Here is a 23,190-nt window from a genome sequence, read left to right as displayed (position 1 = left end):
GTTTCAAAAGTCTAGTTACAAGACGTAAACAGTATGCGAGTTAACATGCTTTTAGTGTGATCAAATCACTCACTAACCTTTTCTGTTTAAAGTTATAGCCAATTTTACAACTTCGTTGCCATGACGATGTAATGTCAAAAAATGACTGTAAAATAACAATTTAAACAACTCTACAGCTCAAATAATACAGTTTTTAACAGAATTAATGTAAGTGCTTTTATAACATTATAAGCATCACATTTCTGCCTTTAAACCCTCCAAAATTTGGCCCCATTCACTTCCATTGTAAGTGCCTCACTGTAACTTTTTTTTTTTTTTTTAAGGAGGGACGAGTCAAAATAAATTTGTGTAGTAATCATAATTATGCCACAGTTGCTGTCGACTGAGCTTTTAACTTGAATTGAACCCCGAATATTCCTTTAAACTACTTTACTGACAGTTCTCCTGCGCATTAACAATTTAATAAATTAACAATGAATAGTGTTAATAAATGCACATGTGGGTTATATTTAGTTAGCAATGTTGATATTTTTGGGCAAAAATTTGTTTAAAATGCAAAACAGAATTGCAGCATAAACATGTGACATGAAAAAAATGTGTAGTTTGCAGTAATGCAATGAATAGTCAAAAAACGAAGATGACATCCACAATGAGATCTCTCGGTTATAATGGGGTCGTCAGTTGTGTTTATTTGGTTTTTCGAAAGCACAAACAAGTTTGGGTTAGCCAACATTAGATTTTCAAGACTAATGGTCACAATTCCCATGAGACGATAAGCAATCAGTGTCTAGCTGTATATGTGAATCCACAAGTTTGAGTTAACCACATACAAAGTGTTGTTTGCATAATAAACACTTCAGTTTGTGAAGCCGTTTCAACGTGCACGTTTCACAGGTCATACATAAAAACAAGAGTCTAACTCATAGAGCACAGAGGCTATTTATTGCTTAACTGGAATGGATAAATGTTTATAAAAACAGTGCTGTAAAAGTTTTCCATGTGACCTTTTGCAGAAACAATTCTAGTATATAAACAGACCCACTAGTCTTTACATTTGGAAAAATCATGAATTCTTTAGCAATAATTAAATCTCCCATCTATGCAACTCAAAACATTTTTTGGTCCATTCAATCAACCAAACAAATATACCTATACCTTAAGAAGGATTAAAAAGAAAGTGGGTTTTATCACTTCATCAACAAAATATCTGGAAGTCACATTCACATTTTTTAATTAACACAGGAAGCAGCAGTCCATTCTACAGCATAGGAAGGTTAAAACATACAGGGCAGATTAGTGTCTCAAAGACTTGCAGTCCGTTCATCTCTACGGGCATTTAAATTTACCTTAACACAACTGGGCCTACACGTACATGCCTCCTTATAACCACAAATATCCCATTTAATTGAACACTTCACAAAGTACAGCTCACAAAACCCATGATAGAATTAGGTCAACATGTGTGCTCACATTGAACAAGGCAAAGGAAAATGTACAACACCTCTAGTACCACACAATATAAAAATGACAGATTGTTTCAATTAAAAAAAAAAAAAAAAAAAATCTATAACTGTACACCCCTGACATCCCCTGCACAGCAAAAATTATCACCGGGCCATTAGTGAATGCTGATAATAAAATGTCATCCTGCTGTCATCAAATTCAAATGTTCACTAAAATATCTTAAAAATAAAACAGATTTAATGACATTGTCTATACAGTGCAACATTTCCCTGTCCCACAAGTAATAAACGACATGAATATTTTTAATATTTAATACAATTTGCTGACCTTTCATTAATTTAGCAAATATTCTATTAATAATCCTGTGATATAAAACAGTTGTCATTCAGCAATGTTTACATGATTGAATTCTGATTTCTCAAAAACATTATTTCAGGAATACAAAACTATTAAATAAATCGGTGATGAGATTTTCTTTAAGAAATACGGTGCATCTTATGTACTTGTTAACCTATAACAATTTAAATCTACAATAGTACAGAACGTAGGCTCTGATGGGGACATGACAACTTCATTTCTGTACTCATATGTTTTTTTAAACCCATGAAAAAAATTGTCATTGTGGCAAAATGTAAGCATAATGTAAGCAGATGTGTGTATGTCTCCTATTTCAACTGTAAAGTTAAGACTCCTATATGTATTTCAAGTACAGAATAAAAACTTTCAAGGCACGAGATAAACTGGTCCATTAGCAGGCTAGAGACTATAATGGAAATATTATGAAATCATAAAATTTGTGCTTCTGGAAAAACAGTTCTTATGTATAAAAAAATGTGTTTGTTAAGAGACAAAAAGCTATTGAGCACAGCAGCAGTCTGCCAGTAAAATGCTGGTGAAAATGCTAATTAGAATCTATTCAGTTCCATTAGCATTAAGTTTCTCTGTCTCTGGCACTGATCTGGTTGCGTTGTCTGCTGCGGGTTGATTGCTTCCCCTTCGACATGGAATACCTTTCTTTTTCAAAAAGAGACTTAAGTCAAAAAAGAAGGCCATTGTGGCAAGGAAGCCAAATATCTGCAATACAGAAAAGACAATCAACTGTCAGTTAAATTTAATTTTTAAGTAGCATGATGTACAGTTGAAGTCAGAAGTTTACATACACTTAGGTTGAAGTCATTAAAACTCTTATTTTTTTTCTCAATTTTAACCACTCCACAGTTTTAATATTAGCAAACTGTAGTTTTGGCAAGTCGTTTAGGATGTCTACTTTGTGTGTGACACGAGTAATTTTTACAACAATTGTTTACAGACAGATTGTTTCACTTTTAATTGACTATCACAATTCCAGTGGGTCAGAAGTTTACATACACTAAGTAAACTGTGCCTTTAGGCAGCTTGGAAATTCCAGAAAGTCAAGCCTTTAGACTATTAGCCAATTAGCTTCTGATAGGAGGTGTACTGAACTGGAGGTGTACCTGTGGATGTATTTTAAGGCCTACCTTCAAACTCAGTGCCTCTTTGCTTGACATCATGGGAAAATCAAAAGAAATCAGACAAGACCTCAGAAAAAAAAATTGTGGACCTCCACAAGTCTGGTTCATCCTTGGTAGCAATTTCCAAATGCCTGAAGGTACCACATTCATCTGTACAAACAGTAGTACGCAAGTATAAACACCATGGGACCAGGCAGCCATCATACCGCTCAGGAAGGAGACACATTCTGTCTCCTAGAGATGAACGTAGTTTGGTGTAAAAAGTGCAAATCAATCCCAGAACAACAGCAAAGGACCTTGTGAAGATGCTGCAGTAAACAGGTAGACAAGTATCTATATCCACAGTAAAACAAGTCCTATATCGATATAACCTGAAAGGCTGCTCAGCAAGGAAGAAGCCACTGCTCCAAAACCGCCTTAAAGCCAGACTACAGTTTGCATGTGCACATGGGGACAAAGATCTTACTTTTTGGAGAAATGTCCTCTGGTCTAATGAAATAAAAATTTAACTGTTTGGCCAATGACCATCGTTAAGTTTGGAGGAAAAAGGGTGAGGATTGCAAGCCGAAGAACACCATTCCAACTGTGAAGCATGGGGGTGGCAGCATCATGTTGTGGAGGTTCTTTGCTGCAGGAGGAACTGGTGCACTTCACAAAATAGATGGCATCATGAGGAAGGAAAATTATGTGGATATATTGAAACAACATCTCGAGACATCAGCCAGGAAGTTAAAGCTCGGTCACAAATGGGTCTTCCAAATGGAAAATGACCCCAAGCATACCTCCAAAGTTGTGGCAAAATGGCTTAAGGACAATAAAGTCGAGGTATTGGAGTGGCCATCACAAAGCCCTGACCTCAATCCAACAGAACATTTGTGGGCAGAACTGAAAAAGTGTGTGCGAGCAAGGAGGCCTACAAACCTGACTTAGTTACACCAGTTCTGTCTGGAGGAATGGGCCAAAATTCCAGCAACTTATTGTGAGAAGCTTGTGGAAGGTTACCGAAAACGTTTGACCCAAGTTAAACAATTTAATGGCAATGCTACCAAATACTAACAAAGTGTATGTAAACTTCTGACCCACTGGGAATGTGATGAAAGGAATAAAAGCTGAAATAAATCATTCTCTCTACTATTACTCTGACATTTCACATTCTTAAAATAAAGTAGTGATCCTAACTGACCTAAGACAGGGAATGTTTTCTCAGATTAAATGTCAGGAATTGTGAAAAACTGAGTTTAAATGTATTTGGCTGTATGTAAATTTCTGACTTCAACTGTAAGCTATGCCATCATCTCAGCTAAAACAATAATGTATCATACCACTGCGGTCTGCTCCAGACTCGTCCCACCATTGTCTGCCACAAACACAACACTGGCAATGAGGAATAAAAATGCCATGGCTACTGTATATCCAAAGTCCTATGGGAGCATTCAAAGAGTGTGTAAGTTAGAGACTTTTTGAATAAAAAGAAACATAATTATATAAAATAAATAAATTACAATAATTTTTTTTTAAATAAAATATAAAACAAAAGCAAAATAAAATATACATAAAAAAAATGACAAAATAAAAATACATTAAACTACCAAATGAAAAAATAAAAATAAAATAATAGAAATGAAATTAAACTAAAATAAATTACCAAAAATCTAAATGAAATAAAACACAAAATGAAAAACTAAAATAAAATTATACATTAAAAATGGCAACCCAAAAAAAAAGGGAAATAAAACATGAATTAAAAACAATTATAATAAATAAATGACAAGTTAAAGGAAGATTTAACTTTAACTAGGGAAGATTTTTTTATTATATATGTTTATTTCTTTTTACATTCACAGGTCAGCTGACTTACCACAGAGGGCCAACAACTGATTCCAACTCTCTGGTGCAGCGTAGTGGCAAGAAGGATTAGAAGTAACAATGTGAAGAAAAAGGCTGTGCAACTGACAAATTCAAAGAAGTAGAGTGGCCCACAGGATGAGCAATTGGACACGACCTCCTCCAACACGAATGCCACAAACGAAAGGAGCTGTGGGGACACAAGTGAGTACATTAACCATCAGGTGGCAGTGTTTGCTTGTTTTGTTTGAACAACTACCCTGTGTGAAATAGAAAATGAAATGCGTCACATATGACATAATCCATGTCACTAAATTAAAGTTTAGATCTTTGTGACAGATAGAAAATGAAACAAAGCTAAATTCTTGCGAAATTGGAGTGTACTCTAGAGTATATATTGCTTTTTTAGGACATACACACAACCCCAAATCTAGTGAATATGTAAATACATCAGGGCCTGGCAGGGGATTCCTATCAGTTAGAAGAATAAGCTTAACAAATGAGACTCACTCGGGGAAACACACAAATATCAAAACAATATCTTTGTTTACTTTTTTTATTCATTTTGCTGCACTAACATCACAGTCACTGAAGTCTTAGAAAAGTGATAGTTATTATACTAAACTTTTTGTTTTAGTCACATGTACACATAATGATAGAGTAATTACAGTTGCATCAATTTCAAGACACTGTCCATTTCCATTTAGTGAACTGAAAATAGCATGTAATGACATCATATACAGTCAAACTTCTTCTCAAAGGAGCCATGCAGACACTTAAAATAGACAGCTCTACTCAAATGAATAAGCAAATGTGACTACTAGTTAACCATATCCTTTTCACTAAACAAACAATGAGACGATGACAATTGTCCTGCTGTTAAACTCATCCCGAAGTAAAGAAATAATTTTGGATTGATTTTTAAGCCTTTAAAAAATATATATATACCAATATGTTCAGTTATACACTGCCTGTCCAAAATAAAAAGTTGCATACTCTTAATATTTCGTTGGACCGCCTTTAGCTTTGATTACGGCGCACATTCGTCGTGGCATTGTTTCAACAACCTTATGCAACATCATCACATTTATTTCCATCCAGAGCTGCATTCATTTTTGGCCGAGATCTTCACGAGATCTTCGCTTCAGATCTTGATGATGGGAGAGTCAAACTACTCCGTAAAGTCTTCTCCAGCACACCCCAAATACTTCAATGGGGTTAAGGTCAGGACTCTGTGGTGGCCAATTCATGTGTGAAAATGATTCCTAATGCTCCCTGAACCACTCTTTCACAATTTGAGCCCAATGAATGTTGACATTGTCATCCTGGAATACGCCCGTGCTGTCAGGGAAGAAAAAATCCATTGATGGGATAACCTGGTCATTCAGTACATTGAGGTAGTCAGCTGACTTCATTTTATTGTCGCATAACATTGCTTAGCCTAGACCTGAGGCCTGTACCATGAAGGTCTCTGAACAAACTCAGGGTTTTAGGATTGGTTACAGGTTGACAAATTCAAACCAATCCAGTCAGTCTTAATTGGTACCATGATGCAGCTCATCAACCTTCTCTGTCAACTCAGGCTTCGATGCCGACTTCAAGATTAGATTACGTGCTTGTGCACATGAATGAGTGACGTTTGCAGCGCACAACCAATCATGTGAGAGAATACGATTCACTTCTCGTGAGAGACTCAGCGGGATTTACCTCTCTGCTGAAAGCTGATTATTATTAAAATAAGAATTTAAATTAATTAAACTGTGCATAATTTTTTTTAAATGAATTTACACTGCTCAAGAGTTCAGCATGAAATCATGAAGACTTTTACACAGGGGGCCTGGGTAGCTCAGTGAGTAAAGACACTGACTTCCACCCCTGGAGTCGCGAGTTTGAATCCAGGGCATGCTGAGTGACTCCAGCCAGGTCTCCTAAGCAACCAAATTAGCCCGGCTGCTAGGGAGGGTAGAGTCACATGGGGTAACCTCGTGACTACGTTCATCTCTAGGAGACAGAATGCATTTGTACAGATGAATGTGGTACCTTCAGGCATTTGGAAATTGCTACCAAGGATGAACCAGACTTTTTTGCTGAGGTCTTGGCTGATTTCTTTTGATGTTCCCATGATGTCAAGCAAAGAGGCACAGAGTTTGAAGGTTGGCCTTAAAATATATCCACAGGTACACCTCCAATTCAGTACACCTCCTATCAGAAGCTAATTGGCTAATTGTCTAAAGGCTTGACATCATTTTCTGGAATTTTCCAAGATGCTTAAAAGGCACAGTTAACTTAGTGTATGTAAGCTTCTGACCCACTGGAATTGTGATATAGTCAATTAAAAGTGAAACAATCTGTCTGTAAACAATTGTTGGAAAAATTACTCGTGTCATGCACAAAGTAGATGTCCTAAAGGACTTGCCAAAACTATAGTTTGCTAATATTAAATCTGTGGAGTTGTTAAAAAAATGAGTTAATGACTTCAAAGTGTATGTAAACTTCTGTCTTCAACTGTACGTGATTATTTAACTGTCAATGGCTGCAATTAAAGACAGATAAAGTTGGTCTGTGTGCGCTTCATAATGAACTGGCGACGCGCTGATCTGTGCACGCATGTCGGGGGCTCGTGTTTTTAATGCAGTTCACCTGCATTGTGAAGTACTACCGTTTCAAGCATTTGCGCAGTTCCAAACATTAGTAACCGCTATAAAGTTATTAAACAAATCTACAAATGTGGAACAGTAAAAGAGAGTTTGACAGCGGTTCACAAGATGCTAACCTCAAAACTGTCAAACAAACATTGCACTTTCCGTTTCATAATAAAAGCTCCTGATGAAGGTGAAATAAACACGACTGCATTTGCATACATGATTGTATGTTAAATATAAGCATAAATGTGCAAATCAATGAAAATGATTACATTTTACTCTCCCTTGTGTTAATTTAGTGAAAAACTGTGGGAAACATGCTTTCATTTTTAAATAGATTTTTATTTAATGCCTTTGAAATATTAATTCTACTTTGCTACAATGGCTGTTTAGATGAAATGACACACAAATCCCATCCCTTTCCCTTTGGAATAGGGTAAATCTGGACTTATCAGACCACATGACCTTTTTCCATTGCTCCACAATCCAATCTTTATGCTCCCTAGCAAACTGAAGTAGTTTTTTCCGATTATCCTCACTAACAAGTGGCTTTCTTGTGGCCACACAGCTGTTTAGTCCCAATCCTGTAAGTTCTCTTTGCATTGTGCATGTGGAAATGCTCTTACTTTCACTATTAAACATAGCCATGAGTTCTACTGTCGATTTTTTACGGTGTGACTTCAAGCGTTTTAGTGATCTCCGATCACAATAATTCAAGATTTTTTTCCGACCACATTTCTTCCGCGAAGCTGGCGGTTCACCACAATCCTTCCGGGTTTTAAAAATGCGTTGGACAGTTCCAGTGATTTCAGCAATCTCCTTGCTTGATGCAGGCCAATAATTTGCCCCTTCTGAAACACAGTAACATCTTTTCCACAACCACAGGATACGTCTTCCGACATGGTTGTTTAAGAAATGAGAAGCTACACACAGCATCAGTTATGGTTAAAATAATTCTTGCCAGCTGAAACATATTAATCAAATGGCAACTTTTTTTTTTTGGCCAGGCAGTGTATGTCATACAGTACGTTATATTCAGCAGAAATACATGGTAACAAGAGTTTTAAATATCGTACAAGTATTCATAAAAAAATGAAGAGAGCATAGCCATTAAAAAAAGTATACTATAATCACACCTTAATTACATGCATAATGGGTGGCAAAATGATTACAGTATTGTAAAGCAGGTAAAAAGAATACATTCTGTATAACTGGCACTAAAGAAGAAAAAAATCGTAACAATGTTCCTATTTATACAAAATAGCTTTTTTTTTTTATCAGAAACAAATGTCAACAATGCACTAAAATGATGACAAAGCCAAAACAGCCCACATATCTGACTCACATCGTCTGTTTTGAGCCGGTGCTGTGCTTATTTTTAGAAAGTAACGGCAGGATCACAACACACAAATGCTATTGTCGATTAAGCAGCAGAATCGCAACCGTACAGGACCCATTCAAAATCCTGTGTCCAAAAAATCAATACGGAGCACATCTTCAGATCAGTGAAATAAAAAGCCAGCAATGAGCTCATTTTAGACATTTATGAGTGAAATGACCTTTAAACTTTAACAAACCATGTAAGACTTAGGCCTAGGTGTAATGTGGTGTTAATGAAAGCAGAACTATTGCAAATAGAGCTGATTTCAGCATATATTTGAGTATACACCTATTTTTCCCAGAAGCTTAAATGCTGTAGGCAAAGTTCAAATGCCGAGGTAGAATTACAACAGGAATCCCTTAAATGTGCATTCAGTAGTTTGGAGCCAATTAAAAAAGTTTTTACACAAACGAATGAATTGTTTTTGTGAAGTTTGTTCCAAATGGTGTACACTCACATGAGATGAAGACTGTACTCCTAATAGTTTTCTATAAAAAGTGCTTTATTCTACATGGTGCAGGTCACCCCCTTCAATGTGTTTTGCCATGTTGAAATCACATGACCCGCGGTGGTTCACTAAACGTCGAAGAAGAGAATCCTTGCGCTCACTGGCTGCCTTCTGTGCAGATAGATACGCTTGGCTATGCTTGGAACATTGTTATTTGGTGACCCGAAGAGCGGAAAGAATCAGAATGAGCTTTATTGCCAAGTAAGCTTACACAAGGAATTTGTCTTGGTAACAGAACATAATGGAACATACTTATTTATCGTACTTTATCAGCAGAGACAATAGGAGATCCAGTAATTGTACTGCTGAAGAAGCAAAAAAGGTCTGAAGCAACTTGCTTCAAGCAAGAAGACAGAAAGACCGACAAAGGCAAATAACGGTAAAAAAAAAAGGCATCTACGTCTTCATTAGTTTAGTGCAAAATAGCTTGGCACAGCGATTGTTGTGGATTTTGTGTAAACCATGACGTTGGTTGCTTGAAAATAAAACAAATTCTTCAAATACAGTGGCATGCAAAAGTTTGGGCACCCCTGATCAATTTCTGTTGCTGTGAATAGCTAAGCGAGCAAAAGATGGCCTGATTTCCAAGAGGCTTAAAGTTAAAGATGACACATTTCTTTAATATTTTAAGCAATTTTACTTTTTATATTAATCTTTTACGGTTTCAAAATAACAAAAAATGAAAAGGGCCCGAAGCAAAAGTTTGGGCACCCTGCATGGTCAGTACTTTTTAACACCCCCTGGCAAGTATCACAGTTTGTAAAAGCTTTTTATAGCCAGCTAAGTGTCTTTCAATTTTTGATTAGGGGATTTTCGCCCATTCTTCCTTTCAAAAGGCTTCTAGTTCTGTGAGATTCTTGGGCCGTCTTGCATGCACTGCTCTTTTGAGGTCTATCCACAAATTTTCGATGATGTTTAGGTCGGGGGACTGTGAGGGCCATGGCAAAACCTTCAGCTTGAGCCTCTTGAGGTCATCCATTGTGGATTTTGAGGTGTGTTTAGGATCATTATCCTGTTGTAGAAGCAATTCTCTTTTCATTTTCAGCTTTATTACAGATGGTGTGAGGTTTGCTTCCAGAATTTGCTGATATTTAATTTAATCCATTCTTTCCTCTACCAGTGAAATGTTCCCATGTGCCACTGGCATCAACACAAGCCCAAAGCATGATCGATCCACCCCCGTGCTTAACAGTTGGAGAGGTGTTCTTTTCATGAAATTCTGCACCCTTTTTTCTCCAAACTTACCTTTGCTCAATGCAGCCAAAAAGTTATATTTTAACTTCATCAGTCTGCAGGACTTGTTTCCAAAATGCATCAGGCTTGTTTAGATGTTCATTTACAAACTTTTGATGCTGACATTTGTGGTGAGGATGCAGGAAATGTTTTCTTCTCATGACTCTTTCATGAAGATCATATTTGTGCAGGTGTCACTGCACAGTAGAACAGTGCACCACTACTCCAGAGTCTGGTAAATATTCCTTAAGGTCTTTTGCAGTCAAACAGGGTTTTGATTTGCCTTTCTAGCAATCCTACGAGGAGTTCTCTCTGAAAGTTTTCTTGGTCTTTCAGACCTCAGCTTGAACCCACCGTTCCTGTTAACTGCCATTTCTTAATTACATTATGAACTGAGGAAACGGCTACCTGAAAACGCTTCGCTATCTTCTTATAGCCTTCTCCTACTTTGTGGGCATCAATTATTTTAATTTTCAGAGTGCTAGGCAGCTGCTTAGAGGAGCCCATGGCTGCTGATTGTTGGGACAAGGTTTGAGGAGTCAGAGTATGTATAAAGTAGGGCTGCAACTAAAGATTATTTTGATAATCGATTAATCTTTGATTATTTCTATGACTAATCGGATAAAAATTGTAAATTTTATTTCCTGTATTTTATTAAAATATGATTTTTCAAAAAACTGAAATTAAAAAGTGCATAAGGATTTGGTTTGCTTTACATTACTGAATTAACGATTCTTTACTCTCACAAAACTTTGAACAAAGCCTGAATCATCAGAAGTTTAAATTTATTATTATTATTATTATTACTTTCAGGACATATGCGAAACAGTTCCTTCTAAAACTTAACGAAAAATGCTCTTCATTAAAGAGTAAAATGATCCATCCGGGATGGAGTGGGACAAACAAATTAGCCCAGCAGAGAGCAATAGTGACATGAGAATAGAAATGTTAATAATTCTGCTCAGCTGAATAATTATGTTATATACAGTACGCTTGTACGCTGTCACTGATTATATACATTTAAGTATTTTAATATTATAGTTTTTTAAATAGTATTTTCACTGATTACATGCTTCTAAACTATTCTTTTTTTATTTTATTTTTTATTTGTATGTTTATCCAGTAAAATAATGTTTGCCATTGTATAAATTTACTAGTGAAATCAGACATTACATGATGTGGCATTATCTGGACCCTTAGCATTAGTATACATTATATTCAGCATTTCATACAGTTTAAAACAGTATAATCATCTGTAAAATCACCCGTGCAAATTCACTCTCACGTTGAAAAGACTCATCCCGGTGCTCACATGCGCTTACATGAAAAGGAGAAAACACTTTAAAAACAAGCACACCTTGATTGCTGAGACTTCAGTCTGATATCCATGAAAGCTGCACAACTGATTACATTGAATCTGAAATCGTGGTATGATGTTGGACAGTTTAATCAAAATGATTGCGCTCCCTTTCTCCATTACGATCGGTTTGATTGACGCAGATGCGCGCGCTCCCTTGCTCAGCGTTTAACAGAGACTCGCTTATGGTAAGAACAAACAGTTTTGCGAAATATGCAGCTGATTTTGAACTCATAACATGTTTACATTATAAAACATAGAAAATAGCAGTAAAATGTAAGTTATGCACTGGAGAGAAACAACTCTCGCGATTCAAACGGCACAAGCACTCTGTAAACGCACCTGACGCAGCAACCGGTCCACATTAAACTGTGATTATTAACATCTTCTTAAGTGTTTATAAAGTGCTCTCGTGCGCTGGACAACTTGGGTCATATTTCTTTGTTGTTTTTTTAAACGAGTTTCATAATGCAACCCATTTTTAACTGGGCTGTGAAGTGACGTCACTGACGGACTTCTCCGTGCTTACTGCAAATATCCAACTAATTGATAATGAAATTCATTGTCGATGATTTCCATTATCGATAATTATCGATTTTATCGATTAGTTGTTGCAGCCCAAGTATAAAGCTTTGAAATTTGCATCACCTGGCCTTTCCAAATGATGATTGTGAACAAGCCATAGCCCTAACAAGCTAATTAAGGTCTGAGACCTTGGTAAAAGTTATGAGAGCTCAAATCTCTTGGGGTGCCCAAACTTTTGCATGGTATTCCTTTCCCTTTTTTCACTCTAAAATTGTACAAAATAAAAATAATATACTAATATTGCTTAAAATGTTTAAAAGAATGTTTCATCTTTATGCCTTTGAGATCAGTTCATCTACTCACTTAACTATTCACAGCAACAGAAATTTTGACCAGGGGTGCCCAAACTTTTGCATGCCAATGTACAGTATTCATAAACATGCTACATTTTATCATCAAAAACAATTCTAATCTTTCCTTTACCATGACATTCTTTATCTCTAGATAACTGAGGTTTATTTTACGCTAAGCAGTTCTCTAATAAAGGTAATAACTGTCTTTAGAAATAACGTGAAATGTAGACAGTCTCCAAAGATTATTGATATGAGGGACAATAATAATTTATCCTTAACAGTAGAAGCATGTTCACTTGATTTCTGACATTTGTTTTTAGATAAAGCAATTATATTATAAGAGTAATAAATAACTTAAATTACCTCAAACACGAAATTTTCTAGATGCAAATGATATTCCAAAGGTGACGGGGGCAGCAGAGATGATCAGGCTGATCCACATCAATGGCAGCACAGCATCTAACACCACTGTAACATCGGTACTTAAAGTACATGAAGAAGAGCAATGCTAATGCTAGCTAGAGAACTACTAAATGCCCCTTTAACTTGTTTCTCAAAGACCCCGTTTACACCTGGTGTTATGATGCGTTTTTGGTGATCCGATCACGTGGTTAGCGCTAAATACAGGTCTAAACAGGGTATCAACAAAAAAATGTTTTGTGATCAGATCACAAAAACCACATACGGAGGTAGTCAAAAACGAATAAGACTACATTACATTTGAGGTGTAAAAGCTAATCTGTCCTGAATACATCCTGGACAGCAACGAAGCACCACCCCTCACCTGTCAATCAACCGTCAATTTACCTTTTAAAGCTCCTCCTTGGCTGCACAACACTATCTACACACATTCACAAGTGCTCACATTAGAAGCGTGCAGCAAATGCAAACTACAGTTGTGCTCAAATGTTTGCATACCCTGGCAGAAATTGTGAAATTATTTTAAGGATAGTGATCATATGAAGATTTTATCATCACACAGTTGTTTGGCTCCTTTTTAAATCATAATAACAGAAATCACCCAAATGGCCCTGATCAAAAGTTTACATACCCTTGAATGTTTGGCCTTGTTACAGACACACAAGGTGACACACACGTTTAAATGGCAATTAAAGGTTAATTTCCCACACCTGTGGCTTTTTAAATTGCAATTAGTGTCTGTGTATAAATAGACAATGAGTTTGTTGGCTCTCACGTGGATGCACTGAGCAGGCTAGATACTGAGCCATGGGGAGCAGAAAAGAACTGTCAAAAGACCTGCGTAACAAGGTAGTGGAACATTATAAAGACGGAAAAGGATATAAAAAGATCTCCAAAGCCTTGAAAATACCAGTCAGTACTGTTCAATCACTTATTAAGAAGTGGACAATTCGGGGATCTCTTGATACCAAGCCACGGTCAGGTAGATCAAGAAAGATTTCAGCCACAACTGCCAGAAGAATTGTTCAGGATGCAAAGAAAAACCCACAGGTAACCTCAGGAGAAATACAGGCTGCTCTGGAAAAAGACGGTGTGGTTGTTTCAAGGAGCACAATTTGAATTCTGAAGAAATTCAGAAATTTCACAATTTCTGCCAGGGTATGCAAACTTTTGAGCACAACTTTTTATATTTATATCTTAAAAACACAGCTTTTGCTGTTAAATAACCTCAATAGTACATAACGTGATTTTAGTATGCGTGCTGAATGTTTATGTAATGACATACGTACATCAGATGGTGTCGGTTTTTTGTATTGTAGCATTTTTACGAGCATGAGTACGAGCGCCGTATCAGTAACGGTACATCCCTACTAAGAAGGTATTTTGGAACAGATCTTTCAAAGCAAAACTTTCAGAACATCAGCTGTCTTCCAAACTCAAGATACACTGAAAATAGGGCTGGGCGATATATCGAATATTAACGATATAAATCGAGAATTTTGCTGATGATGTAAAATTGACCAATATCATGAATATCGCAATGATTTTAATGTGGTTTAATTTGGCCATTAAGTTTCATAAAGAGAGCATCAGTAGACTAATTTCAGGGCTGCACAACTGATCAAAATATCATCAAAATGGCGAGTTGGTCATATTTGATTATTAATTCACAAAAGGATGTGATTTAAAGACAAATAAACATGGTCTTTGTGTGATTTAGAACAAACCGGTGACACACTGATGGCTAACCAGTGTGCACGCGCATGGCGGCGCTCTCAGATCAGTTCATGTGCATTGTGAAATCAAAATAATGCAGGTTTAAGCATCTGCGCAATTCCAAACATTAGTAACCGTTACACAATATTATACAAATCTACAAACTCGGGACTGTATAACAGAATTGGAGATTACAGCGTTTCAGGAAATGCAGAACAAAACTGTCAAATACACTCGTCAAATTGCCTTTTCTGTCACAATAAAAGCTCCTTGTGAAGTTGAAGTAAATATGACAGCACTTTCGGTGTCAAAATAAAAGCCCCAGGTGAAGGTGAAGTAAACAGGACAGAAATATATTACTTTTGTATAACGCAAATCTAATAATCAGAATAATAATGACAATTCAGCATTATATTTTAATAATCAACCTGACATGTCCTACAGTAATAATTTAGTATTATGCAATGTTCAACTGGGGTTTCAAAAATAAGTCGGTGAAGTGGCTTTGCACACCTTGTTCATTCACAAAATGTATTAGTAAAAACATTTGAAAGATATTTTAAATAATTAATATGGAAATTAATGCTTTTATTAAGCTACTATGTATCCTTTTAAATGAAATATAAATATAAAGTGCATATCAATAAAGTTGATTGGATTTCATTCACCCTTGAGTTTATTTAATGAAAAATTTATTATTTTGAAATATATTTTGAATGTCTTTAAAATATTGAATGTATTCAACCAACCAATAAGATATTATATTTCAAATAATATTTTTTGTTTATTGTTTAATTGCATAATTTGTACTATTTTCAAGTATTTACACTGATTTGTTGAACACATGCTAAAACCGGTAACGTCACTAACTAAAACGGCATTGCCCATTACCCATAGTTTTCCTTAGCAACCACTGGGCGGCGTCATGATTATTCTAATTGCCCGTTTACTGTTTCTGGTTTCAAGACGCAGTGTAAAACTAACTGGAACTAGCGATTCAGACAGAGAACAACCATTTAAGTGTTATTTGGAGTAAAAATGTATTTCACGCACAACTTGTGCAGTTGTTGGCTCTCATAACAACTCAAAGTGTTGAATGATATCACCATCACTTCATCTAAATACTCAGGTGAGGCACTGTATAAAAAAAAAAATAATAATAAAAAACATCGGCACTGTAGAGCCCAGAGGTGTAGTCAAGACCAGACCCTCCAAGACCAAGACTAGACCCCTTGAGACCAAGACTAGACCCTCCAAGTCCCAGACCAAGAACACAAGATCAAGACCCCACCTCTGGAAAATACCCCTGTTCATTAACAAATCAAAATATTGTAATATGATAATAAGAATTGTCATTTTCATTGAAAACATGACTGGCCTAAATTGCCTTGTGATGACAGTCATCACTAGTATGAAATCATTTTACATCATTTTAATTTTAAGGATTTTGCAGATTGGTAGGCATGGTTATGTACTTTAATATTGTTATATGTTAAAATTCTCATTTTATGAAAGTTAGCAGTCTAGCAAATGAGAAAAAATATAAAATAAAAAAAAACATATCAAAGACAATGTGACTAACTTACCTACTGAATGATGATGTTGTACCACGTGCTTCACTTATTAATGTGTGACATATTTTGCAGGTTGCTCTCCATTTCTTATTTTCAGAATCTTCAAAATTTTCAAATGCAAATTTTACCACTGCAGGCTCTGACATTTTCCAGACTGCTATATAGAGAAAACAGTCCAGTTTTACGATATGCCTTCGTAATCCAAATATATATAAAATAATACAACTAAAGTGAAGTGACTTGAATTGGCTAGTGCACAACAATTGAAGTCTGCATAGCATTAGTCTGATTTTCACTGCATGTACACTATTAATGATTATGACTATTAAACTAATCAAACAACTATGCATAAAGTTATGCACTGAAAATAACAGTTAAGAAACAAAGCAAGAAAAAAGCTGATGTGAAATATTTGCAATAATTGAAAATCACATTGAAAGAACTGATTAATTGAAATTAGTCTGACTTCCCAAAAGCATAATTGAGAAATGTTTCATATGCATTATTATTCTAACAAAATAACTTTTTTTTTTTTTTTTAAATCACAGACATCAGCTGAGCGCATAAATGAAATGACCAATCAGAGGCGTTTATGTCACGGCTCAGCCGTTGCTCACAGACTGAGTTCTGTATGTGGTTACTGCCGCACTCTCAAGCAAGGAGTAAAAACGATGTAAATAAGAAATTTATTGTGCAATTACGACAGCTTTATTGATTATAATGAGAGTTTTGGGGAGAGTGCAGAACTCAGTGAGCTTGGGTTTAACTGAAGTGATTGACAGCTTCAGTGATTAATTGGAGCGTGTTTTGCTCGCTTCTGTATATAATTTAATCACAATTTAAGTTTTATTTCATGCTGCCAAGAAGAGGAACACTGTAAAGTTGTCTGTTTGGTCACTGTCTTAATTTAGGCTACTAATGAATAAACAGAATGAACTAATTCAGGAACACAGTTCTCATCTTGTCTGGGATGTGTAGCTACATAAGTATGGCATTCATTCAAATTATTGTAATAGGTCTTATTAATAGCGATTACAATATCAGGGGTACAAATCTTTAATTATGATTTTAGTCACAATCATTCAGCCCTACTCCCGCCAATAAAGAACACCTCGCAACGTAAATATCTTATTGGGTCATGCGATTACCCTGAGAGAAGTCACGGCTTCTACGTGGCAGATGTAATCATAAATCATTAATGTTTGCTTTGTGTTGTTAAACCATAGTTCTTGCACTTACATTCATGTGATGAGAGATGGTGCTTGTTGACGCATGCGGTATGACCGAGGCAGAAGTAGTTTGCTTGCAAATTCTCAGTAATGGTAAAGATGCAGCGCCAACTAGTGGCTGAAATAATAATCGCATTTAGTGCACTGGTAAATACACAGCGGTCTTGACCATCAATAGGCCGAGACCGAGATCCAGACCAAGATTTTATATGTTGAGACCAAGACCCAGACCACGTTTATATGGTCTCGAGACGTCTTGAGACCAAGACCACAAGATCAAGACCCCACCTCTGGAAGAGTCACATGTTTTTTTGTCAATTTCTACAAATGTTATACTTTACCCGCTAAGAATAAACACTGATGCGAGTGAAAACACTGGAGACTGGAAATTGAAAACAGGCAAATCATGAAACACTTCCGCGTTCAGGAAAAGGGTGGATAAAGTGTGTCTGTAAATGAGCGCATGCTAACTAGAGAGACTCGAATTACTTTATTTCATCTGATTCTGTACCATGCAGGATTATGATTAAATGTATTTAAATTATTTGTATTTTTTTTTTTTTTTTTTTTTTTTTTTTAAATCAACAACTGACTGCAGAGAACAGAAAGGTTATTAAAAGAGACATTATTCAATGACAAATGGGTCGTGTGGATTTAGTCTTTGGACACGCATTACACGGAACAACTTTTACTCTTAACACGCAGTGAAAGGATCTCGCTGCTGAATACTCCACCACTATACTACATAATTAATGGTGAATGAAATGTAAACATTTACCAGCCAGATGCCAAACATATACATTTTAGTTGCAAAGCGCCAAATTTGGTTGCAAATGCGAGGGATTTCCTCTCATTGTAGTGGGTTGCGCACAGAGTAAAAGATTGATCTTGGGATTTAAGAATCAATATCGAGATTGTTCAAATGAAGATTGCGATGCATTGGAAAATCCATATTTTTACACACCCCTTGTTACCACTAGAAATGACTGAGAATAGAGAAACAAAAGCTCCAATCTTTGAAACTGCACACCGAGGAGCTTAAAACTTCCACTAAGTATCAACTAATACAAAAGCACTAGCTTGATATATAAAATATATAAATTATATAAAAAGCGTATAAAAAACAATGCTTTAGTTTACTCGAACATACCTTTTCCTAAGCTGAGAAGAGAATAACAAAGATTCAAACTTTGAAAACACAAACAGAGCAGCTGCAAACTTTCACTGGTTAATGTTTCCTACAGAGCATTGGCTTGATATAAGGCAAAAAACATTTTGCACTAAGATTGACATTTGGATTTTGCCTCCACTTCTGAACTACTGCCGATAATCACTTTAGTTTGTGGGTGAAACTTTGATAAAGTGGTTTCGAGACAGGCAAGGAAAAGTAATTCAATGCAGTCTCAAACAGCTTCAACATTGCAATTGATCTAGGTGAAGTTATCTTGGGAAGTACCAAGGTGTCTGTGTGTAGGATGTTGGCAACATAAAACAGGAAATTAATGGCAGGGAATTTCAGACGTCCACACGTCACTGTGCCTCTGGCATTCTAAGAGACACCAGCTTTATATTTCATATGAAATAGAATCATAAGTATCATATAATTATACTCTAAATAACAATAACTGCTGTAATATTTAATAAAATATTTAACCTGAGAAAGACACACCATTGTAACAAATGTTGACTACAATGCAAATTGTCTGTGATCAAACAGTGAGTCTGTTCTTTCATTGCAACATGATTTTAATAAAATACTGTTCAATGTGCATCACATGAGGACAACATGTTGTAAAAAGGACAAAAAAACTCCAATGGCAATTTCCCTGAATACACTACTGGAAAAATAGTAGATGAAATCTAATTTCCTCGAGGGCATGAGACCAAGCGCTGGACTTCAAGGGGATTTACTGATAAAGGGTATATTTGTCTCAATGTTGACCACTATGTGGTAATTATTCACTAAATTTAATGAGTTCAAATTTTCCTTGTACTGAAGGGCTCTTCTTTTTTGTAACTTTTTTAACTTCTCTTTAACCACAACATACTTGGAAAGTTAAGAATGATGCAGTGATTGAATTTAGCATCTGCACTCTAATTGCATTTACAATTTAAAGAAAGACACATGAGCATGTCACATGAACCGACTGGTAAAAATAAAAAGGCTAAATCTTTAGGAACTACAAATACTTCTAAGTAATTACCAATTAGTGATACCTCTGAATGACAAAAAGAATGCCCATTTTTTGCTTTGTTTCAGCGGTTAAAGAAATTGTTCTCCCAAAAATGTAAATTCTTTCATCATTTACTCACCCTCATGCCATCCCAGATGTGTATGACTTTCTTAAAATGCAAGTGAATGGAGGCCAAAACTTTGAAGCTTGAAGATAAAGGCAGCATAAAAGTAATCCATTAGACTCCAGTGGTTTAATCAATGTCTTCTGAAGTGATCAAATCAATTTTGGGTGAGAACAGACCAAAATGTAACTACTATTTCACTTAACATCTTGCCATTGCAGTCTCTAGGCACGATCATGATTTCAAGCTCAATTACACTTCCTAGTGCTTGATGCATGCACAGAGCGCTAGGAAGTGTAATCAAGATTTCAAGCTCGATCACCAAGGAGACCGCTGATGTCAAGATTTATAGTGAAAAAGGAGTTTTATATTGAGTTTTATTTTAAACCACTAGAGTCTTATGGATTACTTTTATGCTGCATGTTCTTTTTGGAGCTTCAAGTTTTGTTCAACATTTACTTGCATTGTATGGACCTATAGAGCTGAGATGCTCTTCTAAAAATCTTTGTATTCAGCAGATGGGATAAAGTCATACACATCTGGGATGGCATGAAGAATTGGAAGGAGAGAATTTTCATTTTTGGGTGAGCTATATTTTTAAGTGCTACAGCAAGGTGGCCTTTCAGTTGTGTGATTCTTAATTAAGATTAAAATGCTACTTTTAATAAAAAGACTGTTTGCTAAGCAAGTAGGGTAAGGACAGAAAGCATGCCGCAGTACTATAATCATACTTTCACACAATTAACCCCTCTTAACATGAGTTGGCTACATCTATTGTTTCTTTCAAAAAGACCAAAAGCAAATTCACAATATATTGTTAATCAAGAGCCACTCGAACAGTTGGATAAGCCAGCACCTATCTCTTTACTGTGCCAAAACATATGCAGCTTCAATGGGTGTTGCACACCCATGGCCCTACTTTAAAAAAAATATAGTGATAGTATTTGGAATAAAATAGTTGTAGCTAAATAAATAAATGTCATGAACAATTTCATGGCATTGATTTCCTCCTTGCAGATATTTTACATAGGCATTATCTAATTTCTCGATCTTCCCCTTAACACAGGCTTTCTCACTTGCACCCAGAAACCAAAAGGGCAAGCTCTGCCACTGATAGTATGTTCCTCTTTATAATGTTATTACAAGCTGATCAGTTTGGTTCAATAAAACGGAACTACATTTTGTCAAACAAGGAAGATACCATGGAATTGGAGGGAATTCCGCAAATCAGCAACCTCAATTACAAAATGTCCCATGAGCAACAACACAAGCAGCATATGACTGCAATGCAAAGTGGCTTGTATAATTTAAAGCAGAAAAAACTGCTTTCCCACACTTGCGCCAAAGTCTTGACATGTTCGTTCATTACCAAGAATGTGTGAGATATTGCAGAGAAATCAGCACCATGCTTAATTAGCACTTAAATGGTATCATTCCACTTATGCATTTACATTTCTCAACAGACCTATTTTAATGCATAGTTTTAAACATTTGAATAGAACATAATTCAATGTTCACATGCATGAACAGAAGCCTTTGCATACGTTAAACAGGACGTCAACACTGCATATTCTAATCAGCATAACTGCCAGTGATTGTTTACTATACTTTAGGAAAAAAACTCACCCTTCAGGTTTCCAATATCCCCAGTTTAACATGAATTGTGTGTTTTGGACTTAATGTCATTAAACCTGACCAACCACTTGGTCACAGATATGACCTCTTCTTCAGAAAATGTTCTGACTAAACACGCCGCTTACCACTTCAACGATTTTGATCACGAATCCAATTTTCCCAAGATTCTCCGATGGTACGATGAGCCATTTTTTGGATTTGGGCTCCTGCACTGTAGTTGTCTCGTTGTACACCGGTTCTGCGGCGGCCATGGAGTATATCTGAAAACGAATAAAATAAATAAAACTGTTTATGGATGCAGGGTTATAATGTGTGTATGCATTCATAAATTTGTTGAGGTAAATATATCTGACCGTAGGAAAACAAATTAACAATCGATGTGCGTTAGCCACGCGCTGAAAACCGAAAGTAAACCTAAGTATCCAAGTCAAGTTTAAGTACAAGTAACTAACAACGTCGATAAACAAAAAGCGATGGATATAAACAGTCTGCGGGTCAAAATGACTATTAACAACAGATTATGTGTGATGACTGTATTGATGAATATTTAAGAATAGTATACCTGGTTGTTTTATCGGATGGTTGTCTACTGCGTGTTCAGTTTCGCCGTTCTCGCGTCCTTTGTGTAGCAAAGTTCTGTTTCACTTCCGCTCTCCCTTGGTTTTCTTTCATAAAGGAAGGACTCCCTGCTGTGACTGCCTGGCAAAAGTATAGATGGCTCTGATAATCGACTATACAGGTGCTGGTCATATAATTAGAATATCATCAAAAAGTTGATTTATTTCACTAATTCCATTCAAAAAGTGAAACTTGTATATTATATTAGTTCATTACACACAGACTGATATATTTCAAATGTTTATTTCTTTTAATTTTGATGATTATAACTGACAACTAAGGAAAATCCCAAATTCAGTATCTCAGAAAATTAGAATATTGTGAAAAGGTTCAATATTGAAGACACCTGGTGCCACACTCTAATCAGCTAATTAACTCAAAACACCTGCAAAGGCCTTTAAATGGTCTCTCAGTCTAGTTCTGTTCGCTACACAATCATGGGTAAGACTGCTGACTTGACAGTTGTCCAAAAGACGGCCATTGACACGTTGCACAAGGAGGGCAAGACACAAAAGGTCATTGCAAAAGAGGCTGGCTGTTCACAGAACTCTGTGTCCAAGCACATTAATAGAGAGGCGAAGGGAAGGAAAAGACGTGGTAGAAAAAAGTGTACAAGCAATAGGGATAACCGCACCCTGGAGAGGATTGTGAAACAAAACCCAATCAAAAATGTGGGGGAGAACCACTACGCACAGACGTATGCAAGACATGGGTTTCAGCTGTCGCATTCCTTGTGTCAAGCCACTCTTGAAATTCAGACAGCGTCTGAAGCATCTCGCCTGGGCTAAAGACAAAAAGGACTGGACTGCTGCTGAGTGGTCCAAAGTTATGTTCTCTGATGAAAGTAAATTTTGCATTTCCTTTGGAAATCAGGGTCCCAGGGTCTGGAGGAAGAGAGG

At 36.2% G+C, this 23,190-nt stretch overlaps 1 protein-coding gene across 1 annotated transcript; it reads right to left on the bottom strand.

Annotated features, from left to right (window-relative positions):
- Nucleotides 1-657: 657 nt before the first annotated feature.
- On the bottom strand, nt 658-22,378 carry cmtm6 (CKLF-like MARVEL transmembrane domain containing 6). Its single transcript, XM_051721292.1, has 5 exons — nt 22,236-22,378; nt 21,799-21,933; nt 4,816-4,992; nt 4,280-4,378; nt 658-2,538 (listed from the first exon to the last, which is right to left on the bottom strand). Exons 2-5 carry the CDS (start codon nt 21,922-21,924, stop codon nt 2,377-2,379), a joined length of 564 nt encoding a protein of 187 aa, XP_051577252.1. The 5' UTR covers nt 21,925-21,933; nt 22,236-22,378; the 3' UTR covers nt 658-2,376.
- Nucleotides 22,379-23,190: the final 812 nt, after the last annotated feature.

The sequence above is a fragment of the Myxocyprinus asiaticus genome, chromosome 16, assembly GCF_019703515.2.
Source record: "Myxocyprinus asiaticus isolate MX2 ecotype Aquarium Trade chromosome 16, UBuf_Myxa_2, whole genome shotgun sequence".
NCBI classification, from domain to species: domain Eukaryota; kingdom Metazoa; phylum Chordata; class Actinopteri; order Cypriniformes; family Catostomidae; genus Myxocyprinus; species Myxocyprinus asiaticus.
The sequence above is the reverse complement of the archived record's forward strand: the minus strand, read 5'-3'. Positions and strand labels throughout refer to the sequence as shown.

What these genes read in the sequence shown, in the direction of transcription:
- cmtm6 (XM_051721292.1), bottom strand. Translation starts at nt 21,924, where the DNA reads ATGGCCGCCGCAGAACCGGTGTACAACGAGACAACTACAGTGCAGGAG. An exon ending in TGATCAAAATCGTTGAAGTG is followed by an intron (nt 4,993 to 21,798) that starts GTAAGCGGCGTG and finishes GTGTCCCCACAG; the next exon opens with CTCCTTTCGTTTGTGGCATT. An exon ending in TCAGTTGTTGGCCCTCTGTG is followed by an intron (nt 4,379 to 4,815) that starts GTAAGTCAGCTG and finishes ATGCTCCCATAG; the next exon opens with GACTTTGGATATACAGTAGC.